The following is an 18,736-nucleotide window of genomic DNA, read 5'->3' on the forward strand; positions in this document are numbered from 1 at the left end:
CAAACTCCCAAACACCCAAACTTCCGAACACCCAAACACCCAAGCTCCCAAACACCCAAACTCCCACACTCCCAAACTCCCAAACACCCAAACACCCAAACACCCAAGCTCCCAAACACCCAAACTCCCACACTCCCAAACTCCCAAACACCCAAACTCCCAAACACCCAAACTCCCAAACTTCCGAACACCCAAACACCCAAGCTCCCAAACACCCAAACTCCCACACTCACAAACTACCAAACACCCAAACTCCCACACTCCCAAACTACCACACTCCCAAGCTCCCAAACTCCCAAACTTCCGAACACCCAAGCTCCCAAACACCCAAACTCCCACACTCACAAACTACCAAACACCCAAACTCCCAAACACCCAAACTCCCAAACACCCAAACACCCAAACTCCCAAACTCCCAAACACCCAAACACCCAAACTCCCAAACTCCCAAACTCCCAAACACCCAAACTCCCAAACACCCAAACTCCCACACTCCCAAACACCCAAACTCCCAAACACCCAAACTCCCAAACTTCCGAACACCCAAACACCCAAGCTCCCAAACACCCAAACTCCCACACTCACAAACTACCAAACACCCAAACTCCCACACTCCCAAACTACCACACTCCCAAGCTCCCAAACTCCCAAACTTCCGAACACCCAAGCTCCCAAACACCCAAACTCCCACACTCACAAACTACCAAACACCCAAGCTCCCAAACACCCAAACTCCCAAACACCCAAACTCCCACACTCACAAACTACCAAACACCCAAACTCCCACACTCACAAACTACCAAACACCTAAACTCCCAAACTCCTGCCCCATCGCTCAGCACTCATCTGATATTCCTGGGATACTGCCTCTGGGACACACACACATACATGCACACACACATACACACACATACATACATACATACATACACACACATACACATGCACACACGTACACACATACACATACACACAGATACACACACATACACACACATACATACACACACATACACATACACACAGATAAATAGACAAATAAATACACATGTGCACACGCATACACACCAATACGTATTTACATAGACACACAAGAACCTAACACATACATACACATATACCCATAAACGCACATTCGCAAAATTCAGAGAATGTCTGAAATCGGGCCGTTTTTCACACCTGTTGTTCAGTGGCTTTGTTCCAAATCGGGGACTAATTTGTTGCTGTATCTCATTTACCCCACAGTTTACAGTTTAGTTTTTTTTTTTTTTTGCGCGGCAAAATTTATAAACAGATAGTGAAGCTACCCTGGCAAGTTTTCGGCAGAAATAACATTTGTTGGCGGTTATCCAGAGCGTGCCAAACGCGTGGTGAATAGCGATTTGGGCCCGCTGGGTCTGACTGCATTCTCACTACAAACGAACCGCTTCAAAGCATGCTGGGAAGCGTAGGCGAGAACGCCCTCTTTAGACGGTCTCAGCCCGACTGTTTTGGTCTGCACCTGAGTGCGGGCGCTGTGTTCACGTATGCCGAATTTAAGGGGCTGGGGGGGGCGGGGTAGGGGGAGGGAATGCTTCAGGGTTCAAAATAACAACTCCAAAACGAACCAGCCCTTACAGAAACGGTATGGAATTCACGTCTACAAACACTTCAAATTTACAGACAGTTTGGAATCCACTTCTGCAAAGACTCCAGCTCTAGCTCCTCCCATCCCCCCCGCCCCCCGCCCTTCCCGGCCCCAACCCTCCTCACACCCCATATTTCCATCTATCTGATATTACACAGGTCCAGGGTCCATCCATACCACACAAAGCAGGAGGGGGGGGGGGGTGGGGGGGGGGGGGGGGGGGGGGGGGGGGGGGGATTTTAAATCTTCATGCCAGATAACCCAGAGGCACGTTCAGGGGATTTTAAACTAACGGTCTTAAATCGCGGTTCAACCGGTCTCCTAGGTATCAGCCATCATCCGGCTCTCTGTATGCCGGGCCTACCACACGGAGCAGGAGAAGTGTGCAAGTGCAAGCAAAGACCTTGAAGCCTTTTATCATATGTAAGATGTCCTGTGGTAGCCTGACCGTCATTCCCTGAAGCACATTTGTATTCACAGTGGATTGTTCTGGAACACGTGTACTGTAGTGCCCCAGAAGGACCAGCCCGGCTCTTCAATCGAGGCCTGCACAAGCTGTCGACGGGTGCCGACAGAGATCCCTTAGCAGCAGGGATAGTCTGCGCTCCGTGCTCCTTCCTGTTCTGGCAGGAGGAGTTCCTTTCGCGGTCCAAAAATGAGCGAAAAAGAGTCCCCGGACGATGAAACGTCCAGTCAGTCCAACATTCACACGAAGGAACAGATATTTCGGTAGTAGTTTTGGGCTGTTCTCATTTACATCCAAATTAAATTAAAATTTTGTTCAGATTAACCACGGCCATAAGCAAAACGAGCTTTCGCGAACCGCAGACTGAGTGGAGCTGTCACATCTGGCTGAAGACTTACTAATTTTAACCATTCAGGGTTTTGTGGAGAGCTGTGGGCAAGAGTCCAAAAGCAACAAGTAGGGTTCTTAAAACTTTTCTGGGCTACTTTCACCGCTAATCATCTTCCGATGAGACTCTCTAATGCACGGGTGTGTAGTTATATCTGTGCTAAGCCAAACTAAGACATTGAGCCTCATTCACGAGTGATCGTAAACTGTGTGTCAAAATGGTTTCCACGAAACATTTGAGCATTCGTTTTTTGTTTTGTTTTTTTTCTTATCTGTGTTTGTTTATGGATGTTTCCTTATGCTAATCACATGAACAGAATTGTACATAAAATTTACAAACAGCCTGCATTCATCATTACATACACCCGGGATATGCACGAAAACAAAGGTCTGCACGTGTGTCATGAATCCCATGTTGGTTTTTTGGAGCATTTTAAAGAACAAAAGTAAGAAAAAATCTAACAAAAAAGTTTTGTGAGTGAGGCTTCCTTGCATTAAGAAAAGGCCTCTTAAATCACCAACATTCCGAGCAGCAACTAATGAGAAAGCCCAATACTGTCAAAAAGCTTGCATGCGACAGCTTACAAAATTTGCGATATTATCACAGTCGCTTGTTCATCTTGAGCAATTGCTCCACCCAGTGTCCACTCTAAATTAAAAAAAAATGTTAAATATTGGTCACGCCTCCCCAACACCTGTCCAATACAGGTAGAACAGCTCCTGTAGTGCCGGAGAGCCATACGCATTCAAATAAGTTATACCTGTAGGCCTACTTACAGGTAAAGACTCAACAACCGCCAGTCGTTTTGAAGCCTCCTAGTGCTGAAGGAGTCTTGGCATAGTGATAGTTAATGAGAATTGTCGCTGTAGGACAGTTTATTAAAACCAAAAATTCAAATTTTAATTGAGTGAGCACTTAAATTGGCACGCATTTTGCATCAACAGGCACGATGCAATGCGCGTAGAAAACACTCAGAACAATGTTTTTACAGTAAGCGTAGACTCTTAGCGCTCTCGTGTGGTCGATGTTACTAACTACTTTGCCGCGAACCTCACAAATTGTTACGACTGAACAGATCTGACTGTGATTTGCGAACATATTTTTCTATCACGTGTGACTTGCACCAGAAACTAAAGGACGCCTACAGGATTAATTCTATTTTATTAGACATGGAAGTAATGATGAATAGAATTTGAAAAAGGAATATTGTTTGTAATATACATAAAATATTTAAATAAAAAATAAATATTTGAATTGTACTGAGATATTAAATATACAACCACGCAGGTATATCTCAAGAGATTGTACTTATTTTAAATCAAATTTAAATTTCAATTAATTAATTTTTTTTTTTTTTTTTAACGGACACGTAAACATTTGCGCATGTTTGAATGCTTCTTGTGTGTGGGTGTGATTCGTGGTTTTGGATGTATGCTCGCTTCGTGGTTGCGTGAATCCATGTGCGTCTAATTTAATTTTTATCGCTCCCTAATACCAATGTTTTGTCGGTTGTTTGTAATGTGAATTATTCATCGCCAGATGTCCCATTGCGTCGAGGGGGTAAAAACAGAACGAGGAGAGCGGTTTCTCCCACACTGGGTTACTGTGGCAGGAACGTCAACATATACTGACAACAGACACCTTACCACATGCGTATAGCAGTATGGTCGACAACATGACACAAGACATTTACCATCCTTACCACCGGCTGTCAGCGCCGCAAAAAATATCGCTCTCCGTTATTGTGCCTAGAACGGTTAAGTGGTTTGCTTTCTTCCTCTGTAATACTTTTGCTGTTACTCCAAGAGGAGCTAGTATGGGGTCTGTTAGCGCTGGGAGCGGGCTCCTGTCACGTGCTGTCCGGAGAACAAGGTGGACTGCCAGTCGCGTGGCTCGTCGCCACTTCTGTTCAACCGCCACTGTTCTTTTCTCACGAGTTGTGCTGCTTAATTTAAATGATCCAGTGATTACCGGTCCACTCCTTGATTGAAAACACGCCACTCCACGGACCTCTACACGCCTGCGCGGGCATCAACAAAAAAAAATGCCTGTCAAGGCCACTGTATATTTAAAATAAAACCCGTTTGGTTTATCCTAGCTACATTTTCTGATTATGTTGGCTTCGGAATTCCCTTTACCTTATATTTTGCAGCCGACCTTTTCTCTTTGCCCTGATCGTTTGGACAGACTATCAGGTTTACCAACGGACAATTCAGTCCTTATTTGCTGGCAGGACCTGAGGAATCAAATGTAGAGAGGAATGATGAGGTGGCCAGATTTAGTGCGGATTTTTAAAAATTCATATTCATCTAGCTGGGCCTGCATGAAACTAGGTGGGCCAGAACTACATAGGTGAACCTTCTCAATTTGATGTGGTGGTCCCGCCAAGATAAATGGGTGGGCCAGGGTAATATCTGAGTGGCCTTGGCCCAGCCACCCCTGCAATTTTAGCGTGAGCATCAAGCGTGATGCGAGTAGCACACTGAGATTAAGAGCTCTGCTCATTCAGAAAGTCTCATGAGATCTTTAATGACCACATGGAGTCAGGACCTCAGCTCAATGTCTCATCCGAAGGGTGGCATTTTCAACAGTACAGCCCCGACTCCCCCCCTCCCCCTCCCTCTCCCCCTCCCCCTTTCTTTTGCTGGTGTCTCAGCCTGCTTTTGAGGTTTGAGACTCCGTCTTATCATCTAAATCCTCTAACAGGACGTGACCTTACAGAGTCTGACACGATTAGGAGAAATGGGATTACCTGCCACTGGCCACAGATTACTCACATGAGCAGCACACTTGTCAATCAAGCAAAAACAAACATAAATAAATAAATTTTAACAGTCAAATTTCTGCACCCTATGTTTTGAACTCGCCAGTTACCGCCACCCTGTGTCAGTTCTAGAATCTCTACATACGTTTATTTCAAAAACATCTGAGAGTAGAAGTGCTGGTCTAGGACCAGTATTGCTTTTTAGTTGATAATGGATAAGGTGAGGATACGGGCAGAGGAAAACTGATCTGAGATCAGCACTCTCAGATTTTTTTTTTTTTTTTCAGGCCTGCCCTCCTGAGCTGGGAATGAAACTCAGTTGAACTGCTGCTTTAACCCCTTTAAAGTGTGAGATTGCAGTTGTGAGATTAGAATGTTCTTAGCTGAACATTCTAATGCTGATGTAACAATCACAGCTGGTAACTGAAAGCAATGGAGTTCTAGAACACTGACAAATTCCAAAAAACCTACTCCATAAAGGGTTAAAGCTAAAAACAATTTTTAACACATAGCCCCTCCTTCTCCTCCTTCACCTCAAACCATACAAGGTGCCGCAATGCCACATGCCCCCTGTCAAGAACTGAATGTTCTAATGTTGATGTACCAATCACTACTGGCAAAACAATTGAAAGCAGTGGAGTTCTAGGACACTGACATTGAATTTAGAACAAAAAAAGAGGGTTAATAATGGGCTGTAGTTCTTACCCATCTCACCTCATAGACCTATGATGTAATGATGACCTCCATGCACCTGTGTGCCAAATAGCCACAGTGCAGCAGCTTGTCGTGGGTGTTGGTTAGTGGGTGTTGGAGTCAACAAACACTGAGGTGTTTTTTTTTTTTTGGAATATATAATGATAAATACATTTCCTCAGCACTTAAGTATGTACTTAGTACATTTGGCTATATGTTGTGAAGTTTTGCAATATTGTTAAGAAAATTTTCCTTTCAGAATAATGCATTTCAATAAGAGGTGTCTTGGTTTTTGTTGCTTTTATGACATGCAAAAATAAAAAAATAAAAAAAGAATGAATTCAAAATGTGAAATTCACTGGACAGGCTAAACATTACCGGTCGTTTTGACTTATTTGTTACTTATTAAAGAGCGTCTTCTAGTTATATATTACTCCATATAATACACATTCGCGCGTGTAGCTGTAGGAATTCTTACCACCAGCAGGTGGAAGACTTTCATCAAAGATAAGGCAAGTGGTGTCAAAGCATGGAACCCCATTAGCCAATCAGTAGCCTCCGCTATTTGAACCTCAGGCACCAGTGTGTTCATAACTGACGACAGATTGAAAAACATTTTTTTTTTTTTTTTTAATATTCCCAGTTGTCAGTAATAAAAACCTATAGAATTGCATAGGCCACACTGATTCTACTTTACACATCAAAGTCTTGGGTGTGAAACATAACTATAAAACAATAATTATCTGAGATAGAAACAATGTACTTTTACTGACATGTAAGTCTCGATGTCTTGAGAGTTATTAAACACTGTTTTTTTTCTGTAGATTTTGTCGTAAAATGTTGCTTTACTTTACACATGCTTTGTCACTTATTATTATCTGTTCGTATTTTATTATAATAAATTATTTATGTTTTGCTTAATTATCTACTGTGTTCTTAATGCCATTTTAAACTGTTTTTTTGAATCATATAATTGTTTTTCTAGCGTTTAACTGTTATCATAAAGTGTTATTTTAAACATGCTTTGTCTGTCTACTGTAAAGCACTTTGCGCTGCAATCCATGTATGAAAAGGTGTTATGCAAATAAATGTATTATTATGATTATTGAGACTTATGAGGGATATGATGAAATGAACTTATGGGGTGTTATGTAACACTGTGAGAGTGTGGCTACAGCACAACACAACATCACAAGCCGAAGGCCTTAAAACTGGCCAACAGATTCCGCCTTTGCCCATCTCAGTCCAGTCCACAGTGATGAAGTTAAAGCAAAGCATGTGTCATGTCCTAAGACACTCTCTGTCTTATACGTGACACATGGGGGTGACTGGCAGGGTTAAAGACAAAAAAGGTGGTAAAAAGTAAAAAGTAAAAAGTAAAAAGTAAAAAATAAAAATAAAATAAAAAGTCAGTCTGTGGAGCTCTTGCTTAGATAGATGTATTGTGCATTCTGAGAGGCTAATTTGCGGCTTGTTGCATACTTTGTAGGGAGCAGAGATGACCTGAGAGATATGGCCCCATGTTACCCTAAGGAAGGGTGGAGCTTGGGGCATGTGCAGACAGAATGACCTTTAACCCTGAGATTGCTAGGAGACTCGGAGATAATAGAACAAAGTGAAGGGGGTCAATAAAAAAGTCCCAACAAAACATCTGTTGCGATTTTGTTACTATGAATAAAGGCTTTCAGGTTAATTTACGGAAAAAAAAGAGAAAAGAATAATAGGAACATGGTTAGTGACTGTTTCATCACTATTGACATGATCTACACCCACAGTTCCATTCACAGGATATTTGTTTTGCTGAAATATTATTTTGTGGAGGGAAAAAATGATCGTGGCACTGTCATATGTCTCATCACTATTGACGTGATCTACACCCACAGTTCCATTCACAGGATATTTGTTTTGCTGAAATAGCCAATTAAGATTCAGATTGAAAAAAAAATCTTGAAGTGACTTGAATAATTCCTATGTTAATTAATTATTACGCTATGAATGGAAGTTACACGTCGCAATATAATTTTGAAGTTGTCAGGAATCGCCACTGAATCAGCCTGCTTGTATTTAAGAATGCGTTTGTCTATAGGAGCACACCGCGAGGAGATGCAGTATCTACTAAGTTCGTCGTAATGCGAGCACGTGAGCACTTTTGTTCTCCTGTGTGAGCAAACGAGCATTGCTCCATCTTTGTCCTACACCTTAGAGGATGCAGGTTTGCTATGCTAGATCTGGTTCTGTGGCTGTGTGATTCCCTAACACTAGGAAAATAGTTGCTAAGATATTTGGGGGCCCTGTGATTGACTATTTTGTGAACCATGTTGAGCCTAAGCTGGGCTACTCTGGCCTCAACTGGTAACCAGGTGAGCTCCTGAAAATGGCTCCTCCCAACATGATCACGAGGGCCTAGGCCCATCGCAACCCCGATCAGCTTATTCTGTGACACCTGTAGTTTCTTCTTTAATGAAACTGACAGCCCCCCAAACCAGGCTACATTAGCATAATCAAAATGTTACTGCACTAGTCTTTTAAATACGCCAGCAAAAATGTACAGATCCAAAATACATATTAAAGGTAGAACAGAGAAAGACTGATCACTAATGGGGAGCCCAAATTTACCTTTAAGTGCGGTGTTTAATAAAGCCTTTATCTGTAGCGCTAGGCTTAAGCCACGAATAAATTTTAGCTTATGGCGTAGCGGTTGGTTTAAATGAGACCACTAATGGTTTTATAGATTATGTGGCTGTTACAGCTTTAAATGGCATATGTTCGAGTGTTTGTTTAGACTTTAGAGTATCTGTAGTTTTGCATAGAAGTCCCTTTAATGTAAGAAAAATATATAAGGTATTTAATATAGCTTTGGGACAAATGTTAGTAAACCTAAAACTAAACAAAAATATTAGTTTTTGTACGAACATAGCCTATACAGCGATCTTTAATACTGAAACTGTATGCATGAACTCAGTGATTGACCCCCCCCCCCCCCCCCCCCCCCCAAGTTTAAACACTAAGTTCAAGCAGTGTATTTTTATTTGCATCCGAATATGTAGATAGTTATTTATAACTGGGGGAGGGGGGTAACTGTTCAAAAAAACTGCAACGCACAGTAAACGTATTAGTACAACTCTGGAACGTTACGCCAGCGTGAACCGGCGTGTGTACTTTGGTGAATGAATAAGGCCAGAGGTATTCCTGCGTGTGCAAATGATCAGTGGACTCTAGGAGAGAGAGAGAGAGAGGGAGAGAGACAGAGAGAGGGAGATATACAGCGAGAGAAAGAGAGAGAGAGAGCGAGCGAGAGAGAGAGAGAGAGAGAGAGAGAGAGAGGAGGGTTATGGGTAAAGAAGGCTGTGTCTGCGTGTTGATGTCAGAGCAGAGGACTTGAATTGAGTATGGAGGACCGAAGAAGCTAGTTAGCCACGGCAACTGACACTGTAGAAACGAATTACAGCGACAAAAAGTTACAGTGAGGAAAAATAGCATCGAGACGCATATGTGTGAACTGTTGCCGATGAGAATCGGCTGGATGTGTTTTTAGGAATACGGGATTCTTCGCTAAACATTCCCCTTTGGAGAGGATGCGGGAGGAATTTACTGTTTATTTACGGGCGAAAAGAAAAGGGTTGGATTTTGAATACTGGGGGTTGTTTGTGAACAGGAAAATTTGAAATTGAGGAGAGGCAGTCCGCAGCGCTCAAAAAGAGGAGGGGAGGGAGGCGAAGAAAACGCCCTGTTGCTGAATCCCTCACAAAACATTAGGGTTAACTTTATCGCGCCATCGAAAACACCAGTCGCACAAATGGATATGGATCGGGAAGTTTAATACTTTATTGACAAAAGGACTCTGCGTACACTAACGGGGATTGTGGAACGGTCTGCTTTTACGCATTTTTTTCCGGGATTGTTTTCCCTCGTTTCTCTCTTCGCCTGGACATAAAGCGAGTCCGAACTAATTCCAGAGGGCGGTGAATTGGAGGCGGCTTAGGCCCACGGACACTGTGTGGCAGAACAAAAAAAAAAGCTGTTTTCGAACCTCCTTCATGTGAACTCATCTTTTAAAAAAGGGTTATCCTGAATTCTGTAAAGGAACGGACACAGATTAAACTGTTAAAAATGTCGTCCGGAGCAGAACGACGGCTTGAAAACCGGCTGAAGAAACTGGAAGCCATGATCAAAGATCCAAAGAACGCGGTAAACTTGGAAAGTTTACTGGTAAGTTAGCGGCGATATTTTTTATGAATATTTAATAAGACTGTGCTTATCTGCGCTGATGTTAGACCAGTGCAGTGGCGGCAGTCGACACATAAATTGTGCTCATCACCAAGACACATTTTCAGCAAGAAAATAAAAAATAATGAAAAAAAAAAATCAACTCACGTAACCATCGTGTGTGGCGGTTTTGTAATTTACAGTAGTCTTATGGATTCTGTTATGTGTGTTACATAGCTCAGCATGTTTTCCCGTATCAGATAACGGCGCGCGTGCATCGTTCTCAATCCTTTGGAGATGATGAACACTGTAGCCTATTCTATCGCGCGAGCTGTATCAGCTGGATTGATATATAAATTCTTACATGCTGTTTTTTGCATTTAATTGACTTTGGGAGGTGCTGCGGCGTTTGGTTTCAAAACATGCCATTCTCCTGAGGCCATTTCCTTTCATCTCGCCGTTTTGTGTCGAGCAAAACTCATTTGTCTATAAAATGTCACGTGGTATACCTGTGCGTTAACTTGGCCAGGTAGCTGTCAGACAGATCATTGAGCATTGGAACGCTGCTGCACACGCACAGGCGTAATGATCTTGTCAAAGTATTGGCAGACAGAACGGTAGTCTGACAGAACTGTCACGTCAGGGCAAACAGGTTGCGCCGTACCAATAACACCGCTGACGCGCCACAGCGCTTTATACTAATACAACGTCATAGCTCAGGAATGCCAGGTTGAAGCGCGCGGGCCGCTTAATGGTTTTGTACGCCATATTATCATATCTGCGGTGTCGCGTGGGAGCTTTAGCGTCTGCCGCATCCCCTGTCGGCACCCAGATGTCAGTTTTGAATTCAACTATGCATGTTTATGCACTTGGAGGAAAATGATTGAAGGCGAGTAGGCCTGCCTAGCTGTGTTGCGTTTTTACGGCGTCGGTTCGAACGCTGGGGCTCATTCCCCTGTGTTACGAAATGGGCCGTTTATTTTCCTGGAATGAGCGGGAGAGATCAGTGCGCTCGCGTGGGGGGGTCAGGAGCGAAGCAGAGTGGGAAGAGCGCGTGGGAGTGAGCACGTTGTGTATCCTGGACTCTTCCTCTATCATGCCATTTTTAGACTGGTGTTCTGTTGTAGCTCCCCACCCCCCATCCAAAATTTTAAAAAAGTGCTTAACTGAAGTGGACCGTGGAGGGCAATCCCAGCAGGGCTTCACTGGCAAGCCAGACTCTCAATCCACAGTAACAGCCCCCAACCCCCCCCCCCCCCCTTTCTACCATCCATTTATGGCTGCTCCAGTTGGCTGCACAGGCTGTGCCCTCAATAATGTCTATGGTTCATCCACACCACCCAAACTGACTTTCCACCTTTTGTTGTTATTGTTTATGTGAATCCTGGAGGGGATTTGTTTGTTTTATTTGTTTGTTTGTTTTTTGTTTTTTTTTGTCTGCCCGAAGTGAGCCTTCTTACAGAAGCAAATTCCTGTCTTCTCAGAGGAGAGGACCTGCTGCATCCCCCTGCTGCTTTCTTAAACCGCGTTTGCTCTTAACTGCGCCATTCTGAGCCGTGCTGAGCCGTGCCAAACTGTGCCAAACCATGCTGGACCTGATGACAAGGCCCGGTGTCTGGGCTGTGATTTGATGGAATAAATGGCATAATGAATTTCTGTGGCAGAATGGGGATAGTTATTATTGACCTGCAATAAAAATATTTTTAAAAAAGCTTCAGTGTAGAGTTCTCTAGCTTTTATTTACTGGACAAGCATTAAAAAAGTAGCTGCCAGTATTTTGTAGTAACCATGGTTTGAGCGGTGTGATTCTACAAGTGTGTTTTACAAGCTAACTAACCTTTCCGTCATACATTCTTAAACCTCAAGTAGTTGTCAACTGTTACAGCTGTCCTGCAGCTGCATGGCTGGAAGTGGAAGGAAGGAAGGAAGGAATGTTTGACAAAAGCACATGCAAGGCTTTACAGGGAGATTTGGGCATTTCTGTGGCCCCACGGTGCAGTACCTTAATGTATACAGTAGCTTCGCGTTGTGGTAATATTGACGTAAGACTCCATTTGACGCGCGCTCCTTCCCGACAGCGCTGAGTTACTGCATCGCTGTGCTAATTGCTAGCGCTAGCCGTACCCCTGTCTGGGCTGTAACCGGGCTAGTGCCAATTGAGTCGCGCGACCCAGCTGACGCGTATAGTTCTTGTTCGGCTCTGTGTCAAATATAATGGGGGGGGAAACTGTACAGCCTCCCCCCCCCCCCCCCCCCCCCCCCCCCCCCCCCCCCCCCCTTCATCACCAACCCCCCCTGCCCCCCCAACCAAATTTTAGAGTGGGCCTTTGTTCCTGCTTTGTCAGGGAAAAACGCTATGTGCTGACTAGTACTTTGTACCGTAGGGCTATTTTTGTTTTTCCACTTCATTACCTTTATTACCTCTTTACCTGCCCCCCCCCCCCACACCCCACACAGAGGTTTGACAGGAAATCCTCCCCAAAGAAATGATTTAGGTGGAGGGGAAAAGCCTTTTTTTTTTTGTGTTTTTAAGGGGTTGCTTTTGTATCCCCCCCGGATTGGGCTATACCCTGGTGTGGCCTATGTTTTGGAGGTTTGCGGGTTTACCTCCAGCGCTGGTGGACTCTGGTTTTCTCTTTTCTTTCCCAACATGAAGAGAGAATGAGCCACAGGTGTTCAGATTCTCAGTTTTTTATTTAAAATTTTTTTTTTTTTTTAACAGGCCAAATCAAAAATCAAATCAAAATCAATTGATATAGCACATTTCACAAACACTTGCCACAATGCGCTTCACAGACAACCCTGGCCTAACCCCACCCCCCGCCCCCCCCCAGGGGCAAAAGCCTAAGGCAACAGTGGCAAGAAAAAACCACTTGGGGGGGGGGGGGGGGTGTGTGGTTAAACCTACACTCCTCTGGTCGAGTGTAGGTTTAAATGACCCAAACACGGTCAGTCAGTCAATGGCCTGGCTTTCTAGTCAGTCCATAACTTACTTTGTCAGTTAAGGGGTGGAGTCTGTCCAGTCACTAGGGCCTTGAGCTGCCCTCTGTTTCTGGGTATGGGGGGGTGGGTTGATGGGGGGGGGGGGGTGGAGCCTTATCCCAATCTCACGGGGAAGCCCCACAGATAAACTCTCTCCACTGTTGGGCCTAGCTAGAATGTGCCCAGGCCTGAACGTTCCTCCTTTTCTTCCTCCAAAAGCTCAATTGGGGCTGTGAGTTGGCCCAAATCTGTGCCTGAGGCACTCCTCCCAAGACCAGCGTGCTGCTTGTCACGATTCTCCCGATTTGTATCTCCCAAATGGGGCAACATGCGTGGTTGTGGGTTTGAACGATGTTACCATGGCTACATCACTGGAGGTTCAGAGTTCAGTTGCTACTTTTTTCATAGCATCTAGGGAGACAGTGGTGTTTTTTTTTTTTTTACTCCTGTACATAGTTTTTGGCCTAAAATGGCAACAAGTGTTTTTTTTTTTTTTTTTTTAAATGTTTTGGAAGCCTTCAGAATTTAGTGTAATGTCAGCTTTGATGGGCTTTTCTGGAAAATAAATAAAAGGCTTAAAATGAAACTCAAACCCATTTACTCTGAACTAATAATGTCCAGCTAAAATAAGCTTCATTCCCCCAAGACTGTGTTTCACAAAAGCAGGATTACTGAGTTAGCTGGCTAACTGCACTGAGTAAAACCCTGTATCACAAAGCAGGATTACTGAGTTAGCTGGCTAACTGCACTGAGTAAAACCCTGTATCACGAAGCAGGATTACTGAGTTAGCTGGGTAACTGCACTGACTAAAACCCAGAACCCTCCCAAATCTGGAACATGGACTGAAGTTAAAAAATAAAAAAGAAAGAAAAAAAAAAGCTTTTCCGTGTTTTACTCGGCACAGTTATCCAGCCATCTCAGTAATTTTCCTTCGTGAAATACCCCCCCGGGCCTCTGTGCTCACAGATGGCCTGGAGTTAATCAAGTCTGAGGAACATCGAATTTGTGAATTTGTGCAGAGTCATGAGGTCAGGGGGATATATCGTGAGTGTAATCTGTGCATAATGTGATCTGCAGCTGGGCCTTCATACTTGCGTCCTGGGTACAGTTCTCACATTGTGTTTTGAGTCATGGGGCCCCCCATTCACATATTTTCTCTGCTACTGGAAGTATGAAATGGCTGCTTTCCAAAATGCACATTTGGCGTGCATCACAACAGCGCCTGGTCTGCGCTCGACAAAAACAGCGGTCCGTGCTAAAAATATACAGGAAATATGTAATTTTATTATGTTTCTCTCACCAAGGAGACTGTTCCACAAAATATATAACTCATATTCAGGGCTGCATTTTGTATTGTAATAATTTATCGTGCCCTCCTGCTCTGCTGGCTGATGTTAAAGTGGGGGGGTGGGGTGCCAGGTAGCTAACGCGGTTAAAGTTTGTGAGAGCACCAAGGTCTCGGACCGAATCTGGCCCATGCCAGTGCCGACTGTGGCCTCCAGCCCTGCAGGGGGTGGCGCACGATTGGCTCTGCGTGGCCCAAGGGGTACGTGGGCAGGGTTCAGTCGGGTTGGGGTAGCGGCGTTCGTTGCTCGCGCGTCCCCCTGTTGGCCAGTCCGAGCGCCTGCGTCTTGCTTTCTAGTCAAGGTATGATTGGGTCTCCTCCGCCCCTGCGCTGTGTGCACGCGGCTTGCGGCTGCGGTGTGAAAAGAAGCAGCTGGCCTAACGTCGCGCATTTCGGAGGAACACCACGAGGTGCCTTCGTTCTCCCGAGCTGGCAGCCGGGAGATTGTGAGCCTCGCTTGTGCATGCATACGTTGGACATTTCCGAACTTGGGTGAGATTGGGATGCCAATCCCCCCCCCCACCACCCCCCCCCAAAAAAAGTGTGAATGCATATTTACATTTGTGGCGGAACTGTAGTATAATGGGTAAGGAACCGGTTTTGTCACCCCAATTCCTGGGTAGGACACTGCCGTTGTATCCTTGAGCAAGGTACTTAACCTGCATTGCTTCAGTACATACCCAGCTGCATAAATGGATACAATGTAAATGCTATATAAAATGTTGCATAAGTCGCTCTGGATAAGAGCGTCTGCTAAATGGCTGTAATGTAACGGTTTTTGGAGCTGAAATTATTTCGGCTAACGATGTCACCTGTCGGTTTTATTGGTGAAATCCACATTGGAGTTGCTCGCCTGTACTGAGATGGCAGTTGTCATTTTTCTCTGTGCCATGACGACCGCGCAGGTCTGTGGCTCTCGAGTTTAAAGGCGTTTTTCTTAAATCCGGTAAATCCGCCACGCCCCCCTTACTGCATTTTCTTAATGCCTTCGGGGCTCCCAGTAAGTTCAAAAGAAGATTCCAGTTTTGGGGCTTTTTGAGAGGTACGTCGGCTGCCGCTCTGGGGCGTAGATGTTTTTGTCAGAGCCTCGCGTAAGCGCGTCGGTAATGATGTGGTTGGTGTGCCGCGCGGACCAACGTTAATTGCCGGGTTGCCGTCGCCATTACGGCTCGTTCGCGCGTTCCTTGTTTCATAAAGATGTGTGTTTATATTGGAAACTGCCTCGCGTCGTCGCTGTTATACATCTGTACACCTTTTGTGAACGGTTTGGGATGTCGTGGGAATGCTTTAACTGGGTCTGTTTTTGCGTTGACGTTCACGGTCTCTCCCTGTACGTTTGAATGGGCTTGGCCCTCTCATGCATTTTTCATGACGTGTGATGTACATGCTGTCCGTGTCACTCATTATTAAGCTGCTGGTGGAAGTTTCAATAATTAATAGCGTTCAAAACACGCTGATTGGCGTTTGCTTTAGTCTAGAAAACCATGTTCTTTTCTTTAACCGTCTGACACTAGACTGTGTTTCGCTTTACTTCATAGCGTTGGCTTCATCCATTCAGATAAATTCATTTGGTCAAGTAGCACATTTTACAAAGAAATCGCCACAGGATCCTTCACAGTTTACCCCAACCTGAGTTTGTCCCTCAAAGGAAACCAGAGGCAACAGTGGCAAGGAAAAACCTCCCTGGATGGCTTTTAGGAAGCAACTTTGGGAAGAACCAGTTGGTTTATTAAGTTGAATACTGTATGCATCGTGTTTTTACCAGTAAAATTTAGTCTGGCTTTTTTTGATCTAACGTTTGTAAGTTCTTTGGTCATTCCTGACTGTTGCTTGCTGTGCTTATCTGAGTAAGAAATTGCACAAGCCCAAATTGGTATGAGGCACAGTCATCGCATATAATTTTTTTCTGCATCAAATTCCAGCGGAGGCTAAGTTACTTTTCCAGCTTGTGTTTGTGAACAAAGAAAATTCAGCATTTTCTGTTGCTGTATATTTGAAAGTATAGTCAGGGGTCTAGTGCTGGTTCTTTTATAAAACATATGTTTAAATAGAATTGGTGTAGTTGACTGCATCGATGTACAGTACATGTGAGATTTATATGTAATAAAAATTTTTGAAGCTTCAGACAGTTATTAATTTGGTCAAGCTGTAGGGTACAAAATGATAATTTATTTTTATTGGGCATGATAAGATGACTGATTGGAAAAAAATGAAAATAATGTTGGACAGACACAGAGTTTGAAGTTTGGGTAGCTTCTCTGTGTTGTGTAGGGTTGTGAAACAGGATGTGTGCATGCAATATCCCTGTGTTGAAACCAGGCTGCATTGTGCCAGTCCACCAATCATAGAAGCTTCAGCACATAGCCCACCAATCGCAGAAGCTTCAGCACATAGCCCACCAATCGCAGAAGCTTCAGCACATAACCCACCAATCACAGAATATTCAACATATAGCCCACCAATCACAGAATCTTCTGCACATAGCCCACCAATCACAGAATCTTCAGCTCATAGCCCACCAATCGCAGAGGCTTCACCACATAACCCACCAATTCACCTCTCCACTTTTGTCCCCCCCCCCTCATTAAAGCACTCCCCATTGGTGCAGGCCGGGCCCTGTGGTTGCAGGTTCGAGCCTTGGGCGGGTCAGTAGCCGAAAGTGCCCTGGAGTGGGGACTCTTGCCCTGGGCCTGCCGGGGGGGGGGGGGGGGGGGGGGTAGTGGGTTTAAGTGGGCCGACTTTCGTTTGACTACTGTCGCTTCAGCACCTGGCCTGCAGGTGAGCATGCAGGTGGTGCAGTAGACACTTCACAGGTGGGGGTCCCGAGAGGGTTGAGGGGTGTGGGTGTTAAAATCTGTACTGATTCCTGTAATGGAGCATGAAGAGGGAAAACCTGTTGCTCAGCCTTGATATAAACCTTCTGATAACCTGAATAGCTTCATGGCAGTCGTCCGTGCGGACAGGCATGTTGAGTAGACGGTGGGGCGGTATTTGTGTGCCAGTGCAGAACGCCTCAGATTTAGGGTAATATTTCTGCAGTAGGGACCGGGGCAGCTGGATCGGTAAGCCGCCTGGCGGTCCCCGTCGATGAAAGGATTAACGAGATTGGTCGGCTGCGACGCGCGGGCCAGCCAGTCAGCCGCTGGGCTCGGCCAGCCTGGAGTTTCTCCCGCAGGAAGTCGGGTTTAGCGAGTGGAGGCCGGTGTGTAAGCCTGCCGGAGATGAAGCGCTCTCCCTCTCTCTCTCTCTCTCTGCGGGCTTTGAAGACCTCGAAAGCTCGGGCCCACCCGGCGCATCGCCGAGCGCCGCTACGTAGCCGTCCTCGCCGCGATTTTGGCGGGAACTGCTCCCGCTGAGGAGAGAGAGATGGGACGCTCGGCGACGGGTTCACTGTGTGCTCACAGAACAGACAAAATAATGTGTGTCTGCGTGTGTCTGTGTGTGTCTGTGTCTGTGTGTGTTTGTGTGTGTGTGTGTGTATGTGTCTTTGTGTGTGTGTGTGTCTGTGTGTGTTTGTGTGTGTGTATGTGTCTTTGTGTGTGCATGTGTGTGTTTGTGTCTGTGTGTGTGTGTGTCTTTGTGTGTGTGTGTCTGTCTGTGTCTTTGTGTGTCTTTGTGTCTGTGTGTGTCTGTCTGTGTCTTTGTGTGTGTTTGTGTCTGTGTGTGTCTGTCTGTGTCTTTGTGTGTGTTTGTGTCTGTGTGTGTCTGTGTGTCTGTGTGTGTGTGTGTCTGTCTGTGTCTTTGTGTGTCTTTGTGTCTGTGTGTGTCTGTCTGTGTCTTTGTGTGTGCCTGTGTGTCTGTGTGCATGTCTGTGTACGTATGTGTGTGCGCGTGCGTGCCTGTGTGCGTGCATGCGTGGGCGTGTGTGTGTTTGTCCCTCTGTTTGTCTCTGTGTGTGTCTGTGTGTGTATCTGGGTGTGCCTGTGTGCGTGTTCCTGTATCTGTATCTGTGTGTGTGTGTGAGTGAGTCAGGAGAGTGGGAGTGCATAGTCCGGTCACGTTCTGATATACTTATGGGGACGCTTTATGGGGACACTGGGGTGCTGCTGGGACGCGGCGGGGCGGGACGGGACGGGACGGGACAGGACAGCGGGTATTCTGCCTTGTCAGTGAAAAGGGACGCCCCCTCATCCAGGTGCACAGGTGCCAGTGTGGGAGAGGGCCAGAGCGTGCTTACTTCCTCATTTTTTTTAGTTGTCAATCAGGCCCAGTTTAGAGGTTCTCCTGAGGGTGCTGTAGTTTCTTTCAAGTGTCTCTCCTAGAT

The 18,736-nt window shown here is 45.3% G+C and overlaps 1 protein-coding gene across 2 annotated transcripts in view; it reads left to right on the top strand.

The window, feature by feature from the left end:
• The first annotated feature begins 9,265 nt into the window (after positions 1-9,265).
• Positions 9,266-18,736, top strand: part of rock2a (rho-associated, coiled-coil containing protein kinase 2a) — a 75,439-nt gene continuing 65,968 nt past the window's right edge. Inside the window, exon 1 of one of the 2 annotated variants that reach the window (XM_035415171.1) lies at positions 9,266-10,147. In XM_035415171.1, coding sequence (XP_035271062.1) covers positions 10,049-10,147 — 99 coding nt within the window. In that variant the 5' untranslated portion in view covers positions 9,266-10,048. The remainder of the gene's footprint in view (positions 10,148-18,736) is intronic. The other variant, XM_035415179.1, reaches the window with a different exon arrangement.

This window comes from Anguilla anguilla, chromosome 1 (genome assembly GCF_013347855.1).
Source record: "Anguilla anguilla isolate fAngAng1 chromosome 1, fAngAng1.pri, whole genome shotgun sequence".
Classification (NCBI taxonomy): Eukaryota; Metazoa; Chordata; class Actinopteri; order Anguilliformes; family Anguillidae; genus Anguilla; species Anguilla anguilla.